This window comes from Charadrius vociferus, unplaced genomic scaffold, assembly GCF_000708025.1.
Source record: "Charadrius vociferus isolate BGI_N301 unplaced genomic scaffold, ASM70802v2 scaffold125, whole genome shotgun sequence".
Taxonomy (NCBI): Eukaryota; Metazoa; Chordata; class Aves; order Charadriiformes; family Charadriidae; genus Charadrius; species Charadrius vociferus.
The window spans coordinates 4910520-4934977 of record NW_009649036.1 but is presented as its reverse complement, the minus strand read 5'-3'; the positions used below and the strand labels follow the sequence as shown (position 1 = coordinate 4934977).

General features: G+C 42.6%; 1 protein-coding gene across 1 annotated transcript in view; it reads right to left on the bottom strand.

Annotated features, from left to right (window-relative positions):
- The window catches only part of PPM1H (protein phosphatase, Mg2+/Mn2+ dependent, 1H), a 93161-nt gene that overhangs the window by 44393 nt on the left and 24310 nt on the right, over positions 1-24458 (bottom strand). The window contains exons 3-4 of the mRNA XM_009887845.1: positions 16289-16633; positions 7629-7741 (exon numbers count right to left, since the gene is read on the bottom strand). Coding sequence (XP_009886147.1) covers positions 7629-7741; positions 16289-16633 — 458 coding nt within the window. The remainder of the gene's footprint in view (positions 1-7628; positions 7742-16288; positions 16634-24458) is intronic.

Genomic DNA, 24458 nt, shown 5'->3' with positions numbered 1-24458 from the left:
GGAAGCTATTACAAGCCAGTTTACAGAGAGTTTATAGCGACACTGCTGGCACACAAAATCTGCCTGCCATTGGTTCCAGCAGCCTTAGGTTGGAGATTTGCGGCCCTCACAGGATTAATTTTGCCCATGATGATTTCAGTGTATTCTTCATTTGGACACAGCTAAGTCCAGGGTTGCACTGATGATACACCACCGCGTTTCTGTATCGTGGCTGAACAACATGCCACAAATTACTCAGGCCGTGCCAGGGAAATGAACAAAGAAGTGCAGTCGCATCTCTGTGGCCAGCTCTGAGCCTCAGGACTGGTATCTACGGAATCAAAGTCTTTTTCACTGCTGTCCAGGATATCACATTCATCTCCAGGACGAGTTACTATGGCAACTAAACCTGGGCTTAGTGGATGAAGGCATCGCTGTGCAAGTCAGTGTTTATTTTGCCAGTAATATGGCTGGGATATGGCTGACCACGTAAGATGGAAGAAGCACAGGTTTTCTTCCCCCCCTGCTCTTCACAGTCTTACCACTGAGAAAGTCAGAATGACTTTTAGCACTTAAAGCATCACATCTACTTTGATCTCAGCTTTTCTGCTTAATTCAGCAGCAGCTCTAGGATATTGCAACAAGCTGGACCTAGAAGTAAAAGCAGACTGAAAGTCACACTCTCTGCTCACACCGCATCAGTGAATTTTTACCCAAACTCTGCTTCATTCACCCATGCAGAAGTGACTAGGGAAGCCCTCGCTAAAAGCCCCGGGAGCACAGCTCAGCTGCTGCTGAGGACTGAATGGCCTGGGCTGCCTGGCAAGCTCACTAAATTCAGGGGATGAGAAAAGCTTTCCAACACGGTAAGGACCTCAGCAGACTTGGGACATTCACCGAGCAGGCCTGGGGTGCTCCTCCCTTAGTACAGGTGGGAGCTACAGGTCCAAGGCACCCAAGCCTGCCCGGCGTGCCTTGGCCCTGGGCCTGTAACACTGGAATGGAGAACCTGAGGGTCTCTCTGTGGTCAGTTACAAAGGCACGGATTAAAAAGATGGTTTTGAGCTTAATGCACTGCACTGGGAGATTTGGATCCTGGTGTATTCGTTTATACCATGAGCTGTCTCTATTAGATGTCACAGGCTCTTTATGCATCAGTAAAGTACTGGTAAAGGAGTGATTAAAATTACATCTCAGCACCTTTTGCTGATCTTGCCTCAGACACTACGAGCTCTACAAGCTACATATGCAACATACATGCAAAGACATGCAATTACAGTTTTTCCTTGATCAGTGCTTATATTCAGCAATAAAATATGCAGCAGGGGAATTTTTAGTTGCAGTGGCAACTTTTTTTTTCTGGCTTGACCAGTTTGGGTTTTGTTGGTTTTTGTTTCTCTCCCCCCCGCCCCCCCCTCCAAAAGGCTGAAAACCTATAAGAATTAAAGTTAATAGTTTCTAGGAGTGATGAATTCTAATACCAATGACCTGTGAATAGCCAAAATTCCTCTCCTTCCTCATAATCTGAAAAATAAGGACTTCATGGGTAGATGATGTCTGTGTGATTAAGACCAAAGACGGAATGTACCACTTATCGAAAAATGTTTACAATGGCTTCAACAGCTGCTAGATTGCCATAGACATTGCTAAGGCATATGGTTTCCCAGGAAAAACAAGAGTTTGGAGAAGAGGCAGGACATTTGTTTTGTCTTCAAAAGCCTATGAACATTTACTGCCAAATAAATAATTTCTGCCAAGTCAGTGCTGGATACGACATACCAGTACCCTGGAACTTGTCATCCACTGGATCACTAGAAAATGCTCTCCCTCACCACTGAACTTTGAGTGCAATGACTTATTTCTAATCCAACACTTTTTCTCCACACCTCAGTTAAAGTGTTTCCTGAAGTGCCTCCAAAATCTTTACCCCGCACAAAATCCTGCAATATCTGAGGTTACTGCTGTTCCTATGGATCCCTCTGCTCTTGCTTCTCCCTGGAAGGAGGCCAGGCAGGAGATGGGGAGCAGAAGTGCTTTCTGCAAGTCTGTAAGTCAGGCTTCCAAGGAGGAGAAGCAGGGGAAGCAGAGAGATGGGACTTGGCTGTATCTCCTGAGTGTGACTAAAATGCCATGCTCTTTTCCAACATTTTTGTCTAGGCAGCATCAGTCTTCTCCACCTACCGAACTGCAGTCAGTGAAGGAGAATGTATGTAGGAGAGACTCACTTTGTCTTGAATTCAGTCTCTCCTCACTACACAGGCTCCTGAGCAGACCAGGCTTTGGTTATCTGTTGCCCTGAAATGATTAAGCATTTATTATCTTCAAGTGATTCTGTCAAAGAATTAACAATAATCTAAAAAGGTACACATAGCTTGCCCAAAATGCAGTCCGTAAGTGTTGCTCTCGCCTCTTGGGAGGCATCTTTTGAGGATTTGGAGGAATCAGAACTTCAGAGGATGAAGAGAAGCCCTGCGTGTGGTTCAGAGATTTGCAGCTCTTTTTGTCCTATCTTTAGGAGGAGATAGGAATAAGAATGCTTTTCCAAACGCTGCAGACTGGAGAGGCTCAGTAACCGAGTTAGTCTTTCCTCTAGAGACCACTAAGTACGAAGCACCGTTATTGTTGTTTATGCAGACACAGATGTAAGGAGACAGAGGACTTAGGCAGAGGAAAACAGGGAAAATATACAGCATTTAGATTAGAAGATGGGTAGTTAAGAAAATCAGAAAATTAAAGTAAAATACTGTAAATCAAAGACTAAAGGAAACTAGCTCTACAATAGTAATATACCAGAACACTTTTTGATTTCCATCTTTACACAGTGTTAGAGCTTCTGGCAAAAGTCACCCTGCTGGATTGCCTTGAGGAAGAGGTCAGATACCATGGAACCACAAAAATGGGTCAGAATCATCAATTCTGACTTCTCAGAAATTCTATTTTAGCTACAGTGCCAGTCAGCAGATACGTGGCTGTTTCCACGCCTCTCTCATTTACTTCATGAGAACAGTTTAATCCCCCAAATTTGACTTCCTACAATGAGAACTATGCATGAGGGAAGCAGTTGACAATCACCATGACACAGAAGAGGAGGACGTATAAATGTAGTGAGGTTCAACACAAGCAGCAAATTCGGAGAGAATTGCATCAGTAAACAAAGTAGAATTCAATTTTCAATTCACTATTTTATTACACTGGGAGAAGTCAGTGTTACAAACACACTCTCCCACATCTGGGCACCTGAAGCACCAATGAAGTTGCTTAATCTGCACTCAGACCAAAGCGCTTCACTGAATGAGCTCCTATCATTCAACAATACCAAATGCCTTAGCATGAATTCTACGCTTGCAAAAAGGAGGAGAAAAATCTATTCTGTACGTGAGGATATATGTTCAAGCAGAGGGTGAATATGCCCTGAAAACATAAGCACAGGGGAGCAAAAGCAAGGAAGCAAAAAGATGATGAAAAAAGCTGATGAAGCAAAGCAAAAAAATCCAGTGACCCTGCAAATCTGTGAAGCCTCTGAAACATCAGGCTCTCTGCTTTGATCCCATCTTCTGCCAATAAATCAAAAAAGCCCAAGAACCCGTTTGCAGATTTAGCAAGTGTTTCAGGGCCTATGGAAAAGTCAAATCAACTTGTGGTGTTCTGCTTCTGGTATAATAAAAGCACAGCTACCCTACATGGCTCCAAGCACAGCACAAAATGGCAGTGCCCGCAGTCTCCGAGCAGCTTCTTAGCCAGACAACATGAAATTCAGAACGCTCGTGCCAAAGACAGTTAATATGATCGTGTTGGATTACAGTCACTGTAGTGATACTGGGCAAATGTTATGTTGCATAAGGCTATACAATAATTGGGCAGTAATCAGTAAAAACATTAAGTCCCTGTTTTACTGCTGCTTCATCACTAGCTATAAAACAACATCCTAATAAAGAGCATAAACCTAGAAAGAACTGAGATTAACAAGGCATGTTATGGCAGTTGGGAAGTAAAAGTCACTTTAGCAATACAAAATTGAACAATACTGTTTAAAAGAATGAGAACAGAAGATTTACTATTCCTTATTTAAAAAAAAAAGCAGCTATTCAGAGGGCCTGGCGTAGTTACCATAGTGTATACGTCAAACTGGTAAGCAAAGCACAGCGCATCAATGCTTACCAGAAAAGCACTATATATTGGACAGCTGACTATAGCACTATCAGTCCCTAATTAGATAACCTTGCATGGACAATCCTAACCACTGAAAGGAAGAAAGACAGAGAGAGAAACATTAGAAAAAGCTCTGGCCAATATTAAGACATGAATTTTGACTGTACAAGTAGGTATATTTATGGCAGAGTTCAAGAATGATCAGACAAGCCATTACAGAATGAAAGTGGCTCCCTCCAAGTTGTTTTTATCAGGCTCTGAATATATCACCTCATTTTTGTAGGGTTCGGGTATCATGTGCAGTTAACGTATAATTATTACCGAACTGTGATTGCATCGTTAGCAGAAGTTTAATTATATCATTGACATTAGTGATGCCATAACATCAAGCTCAATAATAGTTCATAACAAAACCCACAATTAGCACAATTTTTCCTCCTTTTTACACCAACCAAAAGTGTTCAGCTTGGAAAAGCCTAATAGTCCATACAGAAGTGAGCTAGGGCCGAACCTAAAAGGATTGCTGGCTGGTAATTTAGTAATATGGTAATTAAAGTCTTTTCATGATGTAATTACACATCAACTACAAAAGGACAGCTGCTATACAACACTGCCAGGGTACGTGGCATGAAATGATTAGATTTGAGAGGCTTTGGTGGTTAAACTGAATACCACCGACATAAGTCTGAGGTATAGCTGGCACCGCATAGCACATTATTATTCAAGTCTCACACTTGGTGTTTCCTTAGTCTCATTGTGATAGTAACAGTTTGTTGCACGTACCTTGGTCTTGTGACCGCAGAAGCTGTTCAAAACCCACCTTTAAAAGCTTCTGCTGTTCTTAAGTTCCCTGGACCTAACCTTCTTCTGGGCAGAGGCAGCACAAATGAGGTTTGCGTGAACCCAAAATGTTTTTTTCCCACCCCTGCAGCATGAAACCTCCTCTCACAGACTCTCGTCTGTGGGAAATGTAGCTTGATTTATTTGTAGGCTTTTTCCAGTGAGGGAGTGGAGAGGGGAGAAGGAGAATGACGACAGAGAAGAGGCACAAGTGAGTAGGTAAATTCAAAGAAACTAAAGTTCGACCAAAGAACTGACGGTTTCGGCATCTAGTTCCAACAGCAACAAGCACAAGTTCCCTGTTCGGGTGAAAAAACAAACCCCACCCTCCTTGTCAAGAGCAGACAAACATTTTTTAAGTAGTTTCCTTATTTTATTTCTCACTGCCCTCACTTGTGTCTGTACAAACAGTAAAGTTGACCACGCAAGGCATGAGACAGCAAAAAGGCACATATTTTTCCAACTAACACGAATAAAACTTCTTGGCTACGTGACTGGGCTCTTAAAAATACAGGAATGCACTGTGCACCCTGGCAGTAGGCGGACAACCTCAGAACTGCATTTCTAGTCCTAAAATGACCTTTTAGTGATGAGGAGCAACTTAGATATTTCGCAATAGCAGTTTTTCTCCCCTTCTGAAGCATGGGAACTAGGAATTTGATGGGACAGAAGCCCAGATCAACTGATCTTCTACACTTTAAAGCTTTTAATTTCTTGAGCTACAAAAATCTAGAAGTGAGACTATTTGAAAGTGAAAGATTTTGGGGAATCTAGAAAATTCTCCTCAGCATGAGGAAGGTTTCCATGCAGTCTGTTTGGAAAGTGCCAAACCAAACTATTTCAGATCTGGAGCAACCCCGTTACCTACCAGATACGAGGAATGAACAGAAAAATTTGAGTCCTGGTTCAAACAAGACTCAGCCTTGCTGATGACTTTGCTTCTAATTCCTGCTCTTCCTGTTTGTCTGAACAGATGTTTTTGCAGGCCTGATGAACATTCAAAGCCTCTTGAAGACTTTGTGGCTTTAACTACAGTGGTCGCTTGGGCTAATTCAAGATCGTGGACAACAACTTTCTTCCCATTGGGTGTGAGAGGCTGCAATGGAGCTAAGGCTGCTCCCGGGAACCAGAGGAGTAACCCTGGGGGAACTGGAAGCAGCCAGTCATTTAAGAACAAAGATCTCAACTACACAGAAGCAGGTCCTGCATGGCCAATTTTACACAGCACACTTTTAAGAGACAATAAAGCAATTTAGCCAGCCCAATGGAAGAGACTCAACTGTACTTCAAGTACAACAGCACAGGAAAACATGATTATTTCTAATTTAATGGCAAAAGAGCTAAAATTTAGTTCAGTTAGTGGTTCTGATGACTAGATAGGTGGTCTATTCGAGCATGTTTGCAGCTACCCTCTGTGAGGGCTCTTTTGATGTGAAAAAGATTAATATATGTCACTTGTCAAGAGGAATTGGGTGAGCAATTTGCAATTTAAACAGCAAATTCAGCATATTAAGAACAATCAACAACATGAAAAGAATAGGAACTTAATGCACAAAGGATTTATCTGACTTCCTACAAAGTTTAAAGCAGCAAGAGGCAATAAAAACGTTAGGTTTAAACTACAAAACATTTTGCCGCTGACTGCTGCCTCTGTAGATACATTGTGCACATACAGTACAAACATGAACTGTGTGCGCACAAACCTCAAACCCAAATGCATAACTGTAGCAGTTCACCTAAAGACAATGTGGTTCAGTACCTTTGCAGACTTTAATTTCTCAGCTGTTAACTAAAAGAACACAACAGCAGTCTGTATCATGTGGGGAACTATTCTCCCTGGCCTGTTTATGCAGGGCGCTGCCAAAAGAAACACGTGAAGGCTTAAAGTCCTGCAAGAACAGCCTCATTATCTCTCTCTGATGGTGTTATGGGCAGAGAGCAAGACAGCGGAAAAGAATGAAAGTGAGAGATTTCCAGTTTCCTCCTAGCTTTTGCTAAATCAGAAGACAAAGAAAAAGCCTCTCGTCACAAGTCTTCAAGCATCCAACTCCTAAATATAACAAAGCAACATCTCCTGAACAACAGCATTCAGTTCCGAGAAATGCACAAGTACACAACCTAGAACAGGACACCGTAAAAAACCTAATCTGTGATGGCCCCTCTCCCTCCCCTCCTCCCTGTTGCAGGACTAGCAGTTATTTGCTTACAGATGATTACTTTCAATTATATCAAATTCTGACAGCCAGGTGGCCTTCCAAGACTAAGGCTTAGGACAGGAGCCATAGGACTTCCTACTGAACCAGTCCAGCCCTACCAGCTCTTCCAGATGCAGTCACCTTGTCAGTGTTCAATGCACAATTCTACGATGCACCCAACATCTCTTCTGTTTCAATAGCTCTTTAGCATCTTTCCAGTTCTCTGCAACCACCAAGTCATTCAAAAACTGCTACAGGGACAGAAGTGTCATCAACCTCCCTGATTACATCCACCACTCAGCTAGATACTGCAAGCCTATCACTGCCATTTGCATCACTTTCCATGAGAGCTGTTAAAGAAACAGAATCCTGTTGTGATACTGTTTGTAATTAGGGAACGTGGTAACACCAGATCAGGGAAGTTTGGGATGAAGGAATAGTTGGGGAGACACCTCACTTACTCACCTGCTGTCACCAGCGTTTGCCACGTAAAGCTTCCCCAATAAATACACCACCACAAGGGCTGTGCAGCCACCAGAAATATTATACACGGTCCTCTCTCGTTCTATTTGCAAATCCTATGGGAAAAGAGAACAAGATTTAAAAAGACAGCATCATAATCAATGTTTTAGAAAATGAAGTTTCCCCTAAAAACCAGAATAGAGTCTTTCTTAGATTGCATGTCCCACTGGCTTTCTTTACTGTTGCAGCTATGGCCGCATGGTCAGAAGAATGGGAAGTGAAGGAGTATGTATTACTTAAGATACAAAGATGTCTGGGAAAAAAAACGGGACAGGAGATTGTGAAGCATCAAGCACCAAGGAACAAATGGCAACTCTGAGGGATGCCAGGGAATTTGCTACGCAAAAACCACAATGAAGGCAAAGATAAATGTAGCTTAACAACAGGTACCTTGTGGTATAATTGGACGGTGCTTTACATAGACAGCAAGTAATTAATGAGACCTAGCTATGACATGACTAACTACCTGCTCTCCAAAAGGGACCCTAGGATTGCGGAACCTATGCCTTTACAAACAGCAGCACGACCCATTCATGCCACAAGGCCACCCCTCAGAAACACAGGGAGAGGGTGGATGCCAAACTTATTAAGGGGTTGGGGGAAGAAGGTCAGTAGAACAGTATTTATTGAAAAATACTAGGTATTCACAGACTTTCCAGGATGAACCACGGTATTCAACTCTGTGTCTCATCTCACTGCTTTTAGGTCCTGAAAAGACTTAACTTTTATGCATGTGCACAGGCCCAAATTTAAGGAGGTACATACCTACTCAAATAGTTCTTCCTGTGTTTGGCTTCCAACTGATCCTGACTGTAAGAAATATTACATCTAAAAAAGCCCTTCTGCTTACTAGAAATGGAGAACACAAGTCACATCTGTCACCAACAATCAATCAAGCCCAGGAATGAAAAAACAGAAATATATATACACACACACATACACAAATGTATATGGTCCCAGGAAAGCCTAGAGAACATAAAAAACAAGTAAATGACCCGTTTTCCAGTAGTTCATATGTTTTAAACAAAAATTGAACTATACGACAATGAATTCATTCTGCTGCCTCTTAGTTTAGTTTGGGGTAATAACACAGCATGTTACAAATTACCCTGCTCTCCTGAGTCCAGCATGAAATCCAATTTCAAACTGGTCTTTCCTTGTAATACTGGATTCAAACAGGGAGCATCATTTAACATTGCTATTGCAAGTATTGGCAGATCTTTTCAGCTAAACCCTGCCTACTTGTATGTGGTTTATATTATGAATATATTTGTTTGCCTCCGTGTGTGTACATACACACAGAGCTATACTTCAGCCATTTTCATATTTGCACTGAGCAAGAAACAGCTCAAATTGTCCGCGCCTTGGGGTATGGGATTTAGAGCTTTATTTTAGAGCCAAATTTATCTGAGGAAAAGCACCACAACAAATGCAAACCATGACAGCTGCAATTTGATTGAAAATCTGCAGAGTTGGAGGAGGCCAGGGAGCACACTTCGTTGGCTACAAATTTCAGGAGGGAGGTGACCTGGGGCAGCGATGGGGATGCTCAGCAGCGCCCGGCCACTGTCCCGAGCAGGCTGGGCAGAGGTACCTGTCACAAATAACACGACTCCTCGCTGGCCGGTGTACATAGGGCCCGATCCCATTTGTGCCATGAGTACAGTACTGAGGCGGGTGGTGTGGCGGCAGCAGCAGCAAGAAACATCAGCGCTGCCCGACCAGGCCATCCCCTGCTGCACATGGGAACTGCACTCTGCTGCCGGAGACACTCGCCTTTCACTGATGGCTCTTCGCCTCTCTTCTCATTGACTTGTGGTTTGCCTTTTTCTTTTTTCTCTCTCTCTTTTTTTTTTTTTTTTTTTTTTTTTTTTTAGGGGTGGGGGACTGGGGGAAAACTCTGCTGCCGGAGACACTCGCCTTTCACTGATGGCTCTTCGCCTCTCTTCTCATTGACTTGTGGTTTGCCTTTTTCTTTTCTCTCTCTCTTTTTTTTTTTTTTTTTTTTTTTTGAGGGGTGAGGACCAGGAGGAAAACACCTCCAAGCTAAAAATCAAATCTCGCAGAACCTTTGGTCACAGACATGGGCCTGTTATAAATGCCACTTTATCTAATCTTGCCATAGAGAAGCTGATTTTCCTCCCCATGGTTTCTATATATTTTTAAATTAAGCTGAAAAGAACAGTTCAAAGGAAGCAGACGTTTCTAACCATCAAAATAATTTAAACTTACAGATACTACAGTGGATTTTCCAGACACTGCCAGGAATTTTAAAAGACCTTCATCTCTACAGTTCAGAGTATCCTCTGAGACCTTCAAACAACGTACAATTTCTCACCTGGTTTCAGCTCCACCATACATACACTTTGCAAGTGCTGGAATGCCTAAATTAAAATTTATTTCTTTCAATAAGCAGATTTCAGAAGCATCTATTATAGAAGAGAAGACAGAAAATCCTTAGGGCCTCATTTTCAGAGTTTCCTTGACTTAAACTGGATCTGTGTACGGGATTTTTTCGAATCCTTCCTGTTCATGAGCTCTTCTGTCTAGTTGTTCAGAACTTGAATTTACTATCATGACTTGCCAGAGTATATTCAGTGCCATGTTTAATTTGATATTACATACTTTGTTTGACATTTCCTTATCTGGGGGGAGGAGATGAGGGGAAGGCTTTCCTACAGCTCAACAAGATTTGAGGGGAAAAAATAAACCAAAATAAAATAAAGCCCACCACTGCCACTAAGTTATTTTGATGTAGTGATATTGGCTTTTAATGAAATACTTTATAACAGTGCTGCTGGGAAAGTACTGCAGCACAAACAAGGGCAGAAACCCCAAAACACCTCTGAAGTCTTTACGGGTACAAAGGAGCTCATTCTAGACAAAGTCTGAGCGTATATAAAGCTTTCCTCATTTTCCACATGGATTTGAGAGCAAACTTTTTTTTTTTCTTTTCAATTTTTCCTCATTTCCGCATAGCAACCTGTGTGCAGGGGAAGAGCTGAGCAAGGCTGGGCAGAATCAAATGATGCACCTTTCAGCCCAAAAGGCAGTGTGTGCCACTCACTGAGACCCTGACAGAAAAAAAAAAAAAAAAAAAAAAAAAAAAAAAAAAAAAAAGGATTAAAGGATTTCTAGATTTCATGCCAAGGAAGCCGCTAATTTATTCTGTGCTCTGCTCCTCTTTTTAGGATGCATTACAGCCCCAAGGAGAAGGACTTGGGGGTGTTGGTTGATGAGAAGCTCAACATGAACCAGCAATGTGCGCTCACAGCCCAGAAAGCCAACCGTATCCTGGGCTGCATCAAAAGCAGCATGGCCAGCAGGTCAAGGGAGGTGATTCTGCTGCTCTACTCCACTCCGGTGAGACCCCACCTGCCGTACTGTGTCCAGCTCTGGGGTCCCCAACATAAGAAGGACATGGACCTGTTGGAGCAGGTCCAGAGGAGGGCGACGAAGATGATGAGAGGGCTGGAGCACCTTTCCTATGCAGATAGGCTGAGAGAGTGGGGGTTGTTCAGCCTGGAGAAGAGAAGGCTCCAGGGAGACCTGATAGCAGCTTTCCAGTACTTAAAAGGGGCCTACAAGAAAGATGGGGAGCAACTCTTTATCAGGAAGTATAGTGATAGGACGAGGGGTAACGGTTTTAAACGGAAAGAGAGTAGATTTAGTTTAGATATTAGGAAGGAATTCTTTACTGTCAGTAGTGAGGCACTGGAACAGGTTGCCCAGGGAAGTTGTGGATGCCCCATCCCTGGAGGTGTTCAAGGCCAGGCTGGATAGGGCTTTGAACAACCTGGTCTAGAGGGAGGTGTCCCTGCCCATGGTAGGGGGGTTGGAATTAGACGATCTTTAAGGTCCCTTCCAACCCAAACGTTTCTATGATCCTTTCTATGATTCTATGTAGCGGCAGGTAGGAGCAGGGTGCCCACAAGGGTTGCCTCATCCCCGGGTGGGGGAGCCACAGGGAGGATGGAGCAAAGCCTGCAGAGGACATCATGAAGTGCTGTGGGGTACGCTTCCAGAGCAGGGGTTGCTCTCTCCACCGATCACAGAAGCAGCCCAAGGACATCGCATCAGCCCTGGGACAGACCTCCCCCGCCGTCCTGGCCGCTAAGGTCTCCTCAGCGCCTGCCTCGCTGAGGCTCAGACCCGGCTTTCCCAGAGCCAAACCCGCAATTAATCACGCTAATTAACAACCGAAAAAAGGAACATCATGCCAAGTTTTAGACCTTTAGGACCTTGAAAACAGAAGTGGGTACATTCATCAAATTGCAGCATCGTCATTGCAACAAGTTATTATACTGCAACAACCGCTAAAATGGCTATTTTTTTAAATCTGCATCTAAGTGGGGGCTTTTCCTCCAGGAAATCTTGCTGTGAGAGAACGAAGCTTTACTCCCTACACACAGGACATCAGGTGTCTGCTTTAAAAAAAAAAAAAAAAAAAAAGTAAGAATCATGTTTCAGAAGACGTAAAGTCAAAATTAACTCCTTAATCTGCTCTACCTCTGTCAAAATGGAGGTACCTCTGGAATATATTTAAAACCCTCCTGGAGGCCATTCCTGTCCAGCCCGCTCTGGGTGAACCTGCTTGGGCAGGGGGGGTTGGACTCCACGATCTCCAAAGGTCCCTTCCAACCCCTGCCATTCTGTGAAAAAGGCATCAAAATGCCTGTACCACTGTTTCAACCCTCTGTATTTCTACTGGCTATTTAATCAGAGGAAGCTTTTCAAAAGGAATACCATACAACATATTTTACTGTCAAAAGATAGTTCAAATTAAAATGGCACCAATCTTGCAAAAGCATCTGGCTAGATTTCATCTGGGTCAAAAAAACCTCCACCCTCAATAAAGAAGGAAATCATGATACAATGTATACAAATTTACACCTACCAATAAATCATACAGACTAGCTCTGTGCCATTTTTTCCCATCCAAAATTAAACAAGTTCAGTGTGGAATACGTGCTCTCTCCCCTTATCTTTCTTTAAAATACATACTACATCACACACATGTATACAAGGTTAAATACAGGGAAGGGATTATAGTTTGATGCTTCTATACTGGACAGAAGAGCACTTAGAAACATCCATCCTGGCTCCTAGAACCAAATCTATAAATGCACATCTTAAAATTTAAGAGCTGAAAATTAGAGGATTTGACTTATGATACCTTCAGAACTTGAGCTTATTTATTTCCATTTAGCTGGAATAATTGTGATAACTCACAATTCCTGACATTGAGCATTTTTTATTTTTTAAACAGGACAGTCAATTATTTGAAAACACAACACAAACTTGCTAACCCCAGCTCCAACACATTCAGAGAACACCATGTGAAGTACTTCAAAAAGGGGAGAGCTTAATTGGTAAATTTCTAAGTTAGGCAATGACTTGGTCTGTGTCATCTTTCTACAGTGTTTTACTGGCTGTAGCTGTCAGACAAGCACTGTCCAAAAGAAATCACACCCAATAAAGGAAAAATAGTTTTTAAAAGCCTTTTGAAAGGGATGAATTACATTTTATTTGAGACTTGAGGCAAAACCAGGGAGAGCTTAACTAGAATTCAAAAGGCAGTTGGGGAAAAAAGTAATGGTATGCAAAATGCTCGCAGGAAATGGGAACAAAACCACCATTAGATAAAGTAGTGAGGTTAGACTGTTTTTTGGTTTTTGTTTTTTTTTTTTTTAAAAAAAAGGTATCTGTATCTACTCAGCATTTTCACCAGGTTCAAAGGGCTCCTTTGCGGCGATGGGTGTTTCAGGGAACAACACCAAGAAGTCTGCCTACACGTCCAGGAAACATGAGCTTTCACCAAGTGCCACGTAAAACGATACACTCTGCTGGCACAAACCCTCATACGTTACGCACATCTCAACTGCAATGACCTAACTCAACAACATCCATGATGTCCTAGTACAAAAAAGGACTGAATAAACAATGTCCTGTGGAAGAGGCCCAAAATCTTCACCCACAGACTACTAGGAGTATAAGCTAGCAGGAAGTTAGACAGAGGTCAGAGGAAGATCAACCATTGCAAGCACAGATGAGACTCAGGAGTGTTGATCTTATGAACCACTCCCTCACACGGACAAAAGAAAATACTTTTGCCTAAACCAATCACAAGCACAAGACTCCCCCAAGAGCTTAAAGTAGATACAATTATTTATTGCTTTTCTTAATCTGTTTTTATAAGAATTCCTTTTAATGTAAAACTTAATACTGAAATTACATTGCATTGTACCAGACAGAGAGTCTTATATAGCAAAGACAGACAATGAACTTCAGCCCTCTGATAAAGAGCAAAAGTGGGAGTTAAGGTATCTGACCTGTAGCATGTGAACAAAGACACAGGGAGGAAAATAAAATATTCTCGGACTTCACTTTAGAAAAAGGGAGGACAGACTACTATGACCTATACATGGAATACTCAGACATCCTATCTGTAGTGAGTTATCCAGGGTTTCTGCATTTGTCATATTCTATCCATAAAAGCCCTCCCATGCAGTAAGGTGCCTGGACATGAGGTGAGATGGTCTCCTGTGTGAACACCTGCCCAGAGGCGTGCACTCAAAATAAAGCAGAGCAATAACATCCCTGCTCACGCAGATGTGCTGAAGGAAGGCAGCAATATGGGTAATGCACACGCTATTCTCATAAGGAAGGTAGAGGACTTGAAGTGGCCCTTCTTTAGCTCTCTTACCTTCACTTTCCAGTCCCATGAAACTCCATTCCTCATCTCTCCTGCACTTGCAGCCAATTTCAACAGGAGAGAGAGAGAGGCGTGACACGCAGTCAGAGCCTGGCACTCTTCTGGCCTGAAAATTGCCTCAACTGAAGCACAAAATCAGTATCCCTCTCTTAAACATGCTCCGAGCCCACTAGGGTGCAGCAGATGGGCAGTGTCATCTTTTCCCTTCTTTCTCAACAAAGAAGAGAGCAAGCTACTCCTCCCTTTCTGAAAAGCGCATGCTAAACTGACAGCTTTTCATGCATCCTCCCATTCTTTTCAGCTAACAGAAAGTGAACCCACTAGCCACAGTGCAGAAAACTGCTCGCATGCCCTATGCTGAATGATGCCTAAGCCACGGCTGTGGATCCCGCTCCTGGACCTACCTACCTAAAAGTCTAAATCCAGTTGGTAGGTCTGTTTGCCTGCAGTTCCTTGGGGATAAAGGAAAATCCAGCAAGATAATTCAAAGTGAAGCACCACTTTGTCAATACCAACAACTGTAGTCTCTAATTAGATGCATGTACTAAACAAAATTCACATGTATCAGGAAAAACAATGATCAAATACTTCTTTTCAAACAACAAAAAACCTCTGGGAAACATTCATTCATTCAAAAATCTTCTGCTCAAATAAGAGGCTTTTCTAAAAATAAAACAACATTAAAAAAAAGACAAAAAAGAGCAAGATCAGATCTCCCAAGACCTGATCTGCACGTATTCACTGGCAGGCCAAGCCTCTGCTCTGCATGACAAGAATTATTTTTAATAATGTGGAGAAGTGAAGGGGGAAGGTGCGGAGCAGCTACATCAATTACAAAAGAGAAAACACAGCCTTCCATAGGGAAATTGATGGATATTCTGTTTCCATAGGGTCATGATTACCTCTCAGTTGCTCATGCTGCACACAAGTCAAGTGGGTGATGGGAACATGCTTCACACCACACTCACACACAATCTGCCTCAGAAAACAGCTGCACATACGCTCTCGACAGTCACTACTGTGTTTTTTTATGAGCCACTCCAACACTAACGTGAACTACAGGTCACTGGATCAACGATGCCACCCCTCATCCATGTCCCTGATGTGACCTTTTATCATAGAATGGTTTAGGTTGGAAAGGATCTTGAAGATCATCGAGTTCCAACCCCTCTGCCATAGGCAGGGACACCTCCCACTAGACCAGGTTGCCCAGGGCCATGTCCAGCCTGGCCTTGAACACCTCCAGGGATGGGGCCTCAACAACCTCTCTGGGCAACCTGTTCCAGTGCCTTACCACCCTCAAAGAGAAAAACTTCTTCCTAATGTTTAATCTAAACCTGCCCTCTTCCAGTTTATAGCCATTCCCCCTCGTCTTGTCACTACCTGCCCTAGTAAAAAGTCCTTCCCCAGCTCTTTTGTAGGCAATGACCCGTTTATGTAACTGTGAGCAATATGAACAAGGGTGTGTGGTACAAGGAATGCCAAGAGCCTTTGGTGCTGCTCTGGTAGGGCAATGAGGCTTTGTGAAGTGCACACCCACATATACAGCCTTACGATAACAGCCAATGCTGAAATCTGCTACTGTGAGACAATACTAATTCTTATCTAAAAAAAGGGCTGGGGGTGGGGGTGGGTGGTAGGGGAAGAAAAAGAGCACCAAGCTTCTAAGGGTCAAATAATATGCAAACATGGCCATGGTGCTGCCTGGGAGTTAAGATGCAGTTCCTGAATCGTTGAGGCTCTTCAATAATTCTGTCCATGCTCAGATGGTGTTTAAGTAGGGGAAGGAAAAAAAAGTGAAAAAAAATCCCTAAATGTTCGTTCTCTCTAGGCCATGTGGCTCATTAATGTATGCAACAAGGATTTCAGAGCCCTGAGATATACGTACCATTTCCTTGAATGCACTTTCTATGGCCCCAATAACTAGGCACTCATGTGGGATCTTCTTCTCGGTGAAGAAGCGTGTTGGAGGGGTGCTGGGAGAGCCTGGGGCCCCCACACCACCACGCAGGGAGGCTGCCCGTGTCAGCGTCCTGCTGTTGGTGGCTGGGTTGTCAGGCTCCTCTCCCAGGCAGGTGGGTGGGAGGACGGCCGTGTTCCTCAGGATGTCCACGATCTCCTGCAGCTGCTCCAGGATATGATGCTGCAGCAGTTTGGAAGCGACCACAGCTGCCCCCGACCCAGCATGTCCATCAAACAGGGACCAGTAGTACAGGTTGATCCCATCTGTGTCCTGGAGAAGTAGGAGGGGAAGAAAGGGAAGGAAAAGAGATGGTCAGTGTTACAAAGCCACGAGTGAGGTGATGGAGCAGCTGGTGGCACAGGGCAACGGGTAAAACACAGCTACCTTTCCCAGAGGTAACCTTCTTTCCGAGATGGAGAAATACCCAGTGTTAGTACAGCTCTGGCAGGGAGGAGAGATGTTTATTTTTGCCACACACCCCAACCATTTTTTTTTCTTTTCCTTAACCCCCTCGAAAGAAAAAACAAACGAACAAAAAAGCTGAACTTGCAATCTTTCTTACTTTACAGCCATCATAGGATGCACTGACCACGCACGGCTACCACTATGGCACTAAGTTCATTACCTAATGACTATGCAGATCAGAAGAAAAGCATTCAAAAAAATCACATCATTGATAAATGATGGACCTGGCACCACAAAAATCAAAATTCTACAGAAGACAGTACCTGATACTTCTGCGACAGACCTTTTTTTTCCCACTAGACATGAGATGAAGGACCTCAGTTTGACATCTAGTAATAAGATGTGATCCCCACTTCCATGACTGATTGATAAGGTCCATCCATGCTGACAGATGGGACAACTCAGGCTTTCCCTGCCTATGCCAGCCCAGGAACCAGCACAGCACAGAGGTCCTTGAGGACGGCAGACACTAGTGGGATCAGCTGCACTCCACTCATGTTAGCCTACATATTCACTGCCTGGTTCTCCCCAGTCCTCTGAAAAGTTTCCTGTACAGTACTGGACTTACATACTCTCTGATCAGAAGAGCTATGCAAGTGTTTTAGTATAGCACTTGGCATAATAATATGCTTTTAGATCTTATATTTTAGATCAACTCCTAGCATGCTGGTCAGCACAACCGCTCTCATACAGGCAGAGTATCAGGAAAAAGTAAATTTTGTAGATCTCATTATAAAAAATTAAAGTATATGTGGAAATGTTACATATTTGTTCAGCAGTTATTGATCAATGATGTGATTTTCAATTATTTCTCCCCTCCTGCTCCACACAGTCTCCTCTCATTGGTGTAAGTCAGCTCTGCTATTGCTCCGATATGAGCAGAAACCATGTTTTTGTGGTGGGATGCCCTATCACTCAGATAGGGCCCATTAACCCAGGGCTGGAGGCAGACTTCATTCTTGGGAGCACAAGCTCCTATCTGCCTGAAAAATACCAAGAAGCCATACCCTAGATAACCTCAACTGTTTTTTTGGAGAAATTCACCTAGAAATCCTCAGAGAAGCAATTAAGGCATAACACCACCTGTCTTCGCATGACAGCGTATTTGGCAGCAGCATGTGGAAAGAGTCTTTCCAGTCTCTCCTTTCCCTTCCATTTCTTCTTAATCCTTCCCCTTCTCCCAGCTATGCTGAAACAACTGTTTGTGGGGCTGCCTTGCGAGTCAGATGTGGGTGGACTAATACAGACTTCAAAAGAAATAATTTTGCAAGGGACAGGGATCAGGCAGTACTGTTGCAAAACACCTCCTACTAAGAAAGCATAACCTAGATCTCACTGCAATGAAAGAACTTAAGAATTACATCTGCATGTCATGCTGACTGTGGTCTAATTTAGGATGACCGACACGATTTGTATCGTTCACCTGAACAATGCTCCTGTACTCAACAGATCAGCACATAGTCTAGGCACCACCTGCATCCCAGCACCTCATGCTGCTTATTTCAAATTTATGGACAGGGCTATGAACTGCAGCTCCTTTTACTTTCTGCTGTTCCAGCTGCTCCACAAAGGTGCCAACCACTGGCTGTAGGACATGGGAGACAAGCTGGAGTAAGAACACCATTAATTGTCATTTGCAGGTCCAAAAGACATCAGTCATTGTTGCCCCGAGTTACAAAATCCAAAACCTAATGCAAAATATCTCTTTTAGCAACATGTATATAGACCATCACTACAAGTTCATGCTGTTCAAAGGGCAGAATTCATTGCTGAATAAGCATTATTACATATAACTTACTTTGTTGAAATGCACATTTAAAAGCCTTGATTATAAAAATTACATAAGTCTATTTTTTTTAGCTTATAGCATTGCTGCTGTAGTAAAGATCAAACATATTCTTAACCAGTGCATTAACAATGTAGTCTTCTACACAGTGGAGAGTTCCTCCAAGAGAAGGAATTTAGCAGTCTATTGTGTCCTGTTGACACAAAACTGGGAGGAGTGGCTGACACACCAGAAGGCTGTGCCGCCTCACAGCGCGACCTGGACAGGCTGGGGAGTTGGGCAGAGAGAAACCTTATGAAGTTCAACAAGGTCAAGCATAGGGTACTGCATCTGGGGAGGAATAACCCCATGCATCAGTACAGGTTGGGGGCTGACCTCCTGGAGAGCAGCTCTGTGGAAAGGGACCTGGGAGTCCTGGTGGACAACAGGATGACCATGAGCCAGCAATGTGCCCTGGTGGCCAAGAAGGCAAATGGCATCCTGGGGTGCATCAAAAGAGTGTGGCCAGCAGGTCGAGGGAGGTCATCCTCCCCCTCTACTCTGGCTTGGTGAGGCCACATCTGGAGTACTGTGTCCAGTTCTGGGCTCCCCAGTTCAAGAAAGACAGGGATCTGCTGGAGAGGGTCCAGCAAAGGGCTACAAAGATGATTAGGGGATTAGAACATCTCTCATATGAGGAGAGGCTGAGGGACTTGGGTCTCTTTAGTCTAGAGAAAAGAAGATTGAGGGAGGATCTTATTAATGCTTACAAATACTTAAAGGGAGGGTGTGAGGTGGACGGGAACAGTCTTTTTTCAGTGGTGCCCAGTGATAGGACGAGGGGTAATGGGCATAAACTTGAACATAGGAAGTTCCATCTAAACATGAGAAGGAACTTCTTCACTTTGAGGGTAGTGGAGCACTGGAACAGGCTGCCCAGAGAGGTTGTGGAGTCTCCCACTCTGGAGACATTCAAAACCCACCTGGACGCCGTCCTGTGCAACCTGTTGTAGGTGACCCTGCTCTGGCAGGGGGGTTGGACTAGATGATCTCCAGAAGTCCCTTCCAACCCTGACCATTCTGTGATTCTGTTCATTTCATTACTGAAATGCTCAGAAAAGGGAGCATTGTCCTACAGTACTGGATTACTTACCACAGTAAGGATCACACAGGATACATCCTATAATGGTGGAAAAAACAACAAATGTACACATTTCTGGATGTGGCTCCTTCGCCAGACCCACCCACTTACTGAGTCTGGTACATTCACCAAAAAACCTTGTGAAACTTCCCCCCTGAAGGCATGCCTGGCAGTTGTGCTAGCTCGCTCTGGGGTCAGAATCCCTCCAAGTTCACACAACAGCTCGCTGTAAAATTCTGCTTAAGCTATTTTTAACAGATAACAGGATTACTGACTCAGAAACCTGTGTGTAAAAATAGATTGCTATTCATGGAAAAGGTAAAGTATTTTGCCGACAGAAACAAGTATCACAAAGTGAAAGTATTTCAGGTGAAAACTGAAACCATTTATACAAATCGGCAACGCTGTGCCTTCTGGGAGTTGTAGATCAAACTACTTCTGCTCCCATTCTTCTCCTAGGGTTTGTCTCCCTGGCCAAAATCTACCCCATGATGCACCATCGATAATGCCTCCTGTCATTTGAAAGGTGCTACTCCTTCGGAGACGTGCTGCTTTTGACAGAAAAAGCATAAACGCATTACGCCTCTGATCGAAATGGAAATATTTTACTTTCCACCTAGAGGAAGAAGGTGGTTTTGGGTCACCCTCTCCCTGCCCCCAAACTATAACAGAAACTTACAATCAAGAACAAGTTTAACACCCCCCTCACCTTCTTATGTGTTACAAAACAAGTGCCCACCAAAGTCTGTATTACAGGTTTTCAGAAGATAAAAGGAGAACAGTTATTAACAGAATTCACTCTCATTATTATGAGCACAACACTGGGTATGTCTTACACTGAACAAGCCTCATGTGAACTTGGTAGTCAAACAAGGTGCTATCAGAGACCGGGAACCTTTAAAACAGACCAGGACAATGGCCCATGACAAAAAGTGAAATTGAAATGTTACTACTCATTTCATCTAAGCCAATGGGCAGCACAAATTAGGACAGAGAAGGTCACATGAGCCTGAGCTGCATTCTCGGGCTGTCACTGACACGAACACAGTATGGCCATGTCAACTATGGTGGTTCTTCTGGAGTTAACTGATCTTGTCCTTTTTGGACTGGTAATTGTTAAACAAGAGGGTGTTGTTATCAGTTCAGCTAAGTTCAGACATCTACATTGCACACCTCCAAGATAGTTCTCTAAATTGCCCTTATACTCAGCAGAGAGGAAAAAACCCTGCACTTTCGGACTACGCTCATCTCATTCCAAAGTAGATTTTTTCTCCCTATCAACTGCAGAAATACCCTAGATAACTGAGAGGTCTGTATTATAAGCATAGACAGTCTGGGGAGATGACTACCACAATGCTGCTCTTACACTCACATTCTGTGTGAGATGCTCCAGGGTCTTAAGTTCATTTAGGATCTGCAGGCATTACTGTAACCTAAGTATTAGTCTCCAAAAACTTCTATGTATTCCTATGAAGCTTCATTTAGTTTTGAACTAGCAAAGAGAGCATAACCACAGATAACCTATTAGCTGTCTAAAAAAGGAAGAAGAAAAATTCTTTTCCTCCACCCTGAGAATAAAAATGGCTCCTCTATTTGAAAGAAATGAATTCTCCAAACCAAAGAATTCCAAAAGAATTAAATATACAGTGCAAATAAAGCAGTGACTCAAAGAACAAACAAGGGCTGTCAGCCAGGGCACACAGATAAGACAAAAAGCACAAAAAGGTCCTTGCTTTTCCTCGCACAGCTGAGATGACCTCCATAGCCACCAAGCAACTACCCATTTTGGTGTACACTATGCACGGCCATTCTCTCACTTTTATATTTGGGAGCTTGAACTTCTTCCCTAAAGTACTTACTCTCTACAAACTCTCAGAGAACAAGACAGCTATTTCTACTAGCTCTGGTGGTATTCTGTCGAAAGTAGTCTTTCAAATATCAATCTCCATTTGTTCTTTTAACTGGACAGAGCCTTCAAGTGGGAGTATGATCAGTCAACAAAGTGATTTATTTTAGATTTGCTTTCAAAAGATTCAGATTTAACAACATTATGAATAGCTACCAGATACATGAAGAACAAACAAATCCTTCACTGCACTGACCTTACAGTTAATTTCCAGAATGTATTAGGAAATTTAATAAGCTTCAGGCTCCTCAACTGCTGACCTTGGGTTTTCTAATTGTAAAATATAATTAAGACATGCAAAGTTTTGGGTCAAGCAATGGATGACAAATCGTGAAAGAAAATGCATATATATACATATAATTGGAGCTCAGTTACAGGAAAAAAAGATGGCAGCCTTAGCAATATATAGTGATCAATTTGGGACAAATTTTTCAGGTAAGTTGGACAGAGGTCCTACATTGCAAACCCTCAGAATTTTTTTTATGAAGCCAGTTCCAAACAATCATGTTGACACTAACGATTTATTCTGAAAACCACAACCCACCCTGACTATTATTATTCCAAATATGAACTACACTCACAAAATGCACCAGAGTGTATCTTTAGTTCTCATAAAACCTGAACTGGGTGGGCAATCGCCACCCCATCCTCAGAGAAAAGCCTCGTGTTACCAATGATATGTTCGGCTACCTGTGGTAGGCAACCAGCTTTGTGTCACACAAAACAAATACTCTGTTCCATCTTTGTGGCAAAGAAAACTGCAGAACTAATAATTATGTATCCTCAAATTACAATGACAATTAATAATGCATCACATTAAGTCCTGCAACCTAACTGTCACTATGACAATATCCTGGCATAGGAAACCTCATAGGTTTCACTCACTGATGGTCTTCAGTATTCATCATCAGGGCACCCCATAGTAAAAGGCATTTAAAAATAGTACTGGTGAAAAAGCTGCGCAACTTAAAGTGAATGCTCTTGAATAGGGACAGAGGGAAAATATGATTAATCAAGCAGCAGTGCAGTGGGTGGGGGGAAGGGGAGAGAATTAATTTAGGGTTGAATTTTCAGCCTTTCCTTTCACTGCTCTGCTCAGTTTATCATCCCCTCTTTCAAGAAGAAAACCGTATTTATGCTATTTAAGAGTTTTCCTTGGATTTTTGTGTGTATTGGGGTGAAACAATTGTACACTTGTCCGTCTCCTCATTTCTGGCCCACCACCTCCTTCTTACCATCCCTGGAAGCTCTGCAGAGTCCACCTGCTGAGTCAAGGCCACGACAGTGGCACCCAACCCATGTGGACAACCCATGGATCCCCGACTCCCTTATGCTGCCTTGCTGAAGTGCGGGGCTGCATTGATGAGCTTCGCATTAAACAACAATAATCAGACATCCTTAGGTGCACCTGCCATTTCCCAGAAAGCAGGGTAAAACGAAGACAGCATGCAGCCTTCTCAAAGATTCTGTGTAAAACAGAAAAATCTGAGGATGATGAAACGGACTCTGTTAAAGTTGAAGTTCCCTTATGCTCCACATTTTGAAAAACTAAACTAAAATCAGAAGAAATCTTTCTTTTCATCAGACAAATACTCAATAAACTGGTTCCGTCATTCCTTCTTCCTTCTACAAGGTGCTTCACCACTCGGAGGAACTGGTTCCGTCATTCCTTCTTCCTTCAATGTTTCTACAAGGTGCTTCACCACTCGGAGACAATTTCAGATCGTGTGCTACAGTGGGATTTCCCTATGAGGCATTTACAGTATTCAGCCTCTGGCTTTCTTACTAAATACTTGCCAGGATGATATCATACCATTCACTGGAGTGTCTCAAGCCGGCGTTTCTACATTCTATTGATACAGAGCAAGTTGTGCCCTCATTACATTAAACACCAATCTCATACACCCCTTAAAAAATATTTGCTAACAATGCTATGTGAGGGCAAACCACAATATTATACTTCACCGTATAAAAATATGAAAGCATAAAAATACAATAGAAATGTGTACATCTTTTTTTTTTTTTTTCCTCAATTTAGATATACTCAACCAGCAAAAAAATCTACCAAGGAAAAAAATCCTATTAATTGCTAGTGTAAGACTGCCCTCTAGTAGAAAACTTTCTCCAGAAATATGCTGACCGTTTTTGGAAAATATATTATAAATTTAAATTCACAAGCTGTGGTCTAATAACATGGTAGAATAGGTTTTACACAGCTAAATAATGAGTGCTATAGCACTCATTCAAGTGTCATGTAGAAAACAGAAATAAATTTGTAGATAAGAAGAGAACATATAAAGAACATGATAACAAGTAGCATGAAAATAGTATACTATATTACACAGATCAGCTGGCTCCTCACTTCAGACATTATGCTCATTTCTGGTCAAAATATGCCAGAAACAGAAGAATGAACAGAAGATTTTAAATAAAAATATTTCTCTCAAGAAGCTTGAAAGGGAGTGGTTGTTTTTTCCAAAATCAAGATCAAAAACACAGAATCAAAGTAAGAAATACACCAGTGAAGAGAGGAAGAGAAATCAGAAAATTCCATGAGATATTTTGCATAACACAGGGTAACTGGATATTTAACAAGGCCGACAATCATTAAGTTTAAAATGGATAAAAAGAACAGCTTTCAAAAATATGCAGTCAGTTTATAGACCCTATCATTACAATACCATAATAGCATGATGACCATAACGATGGATACTATCACAGCTAGTGAAGCTAGTCCAATAATTAAATAGCTTTATATCCCTGTATTTTTAATGCAATCTAAACATATTAACTATGTAATGTTTGGAGAACAGTTCCT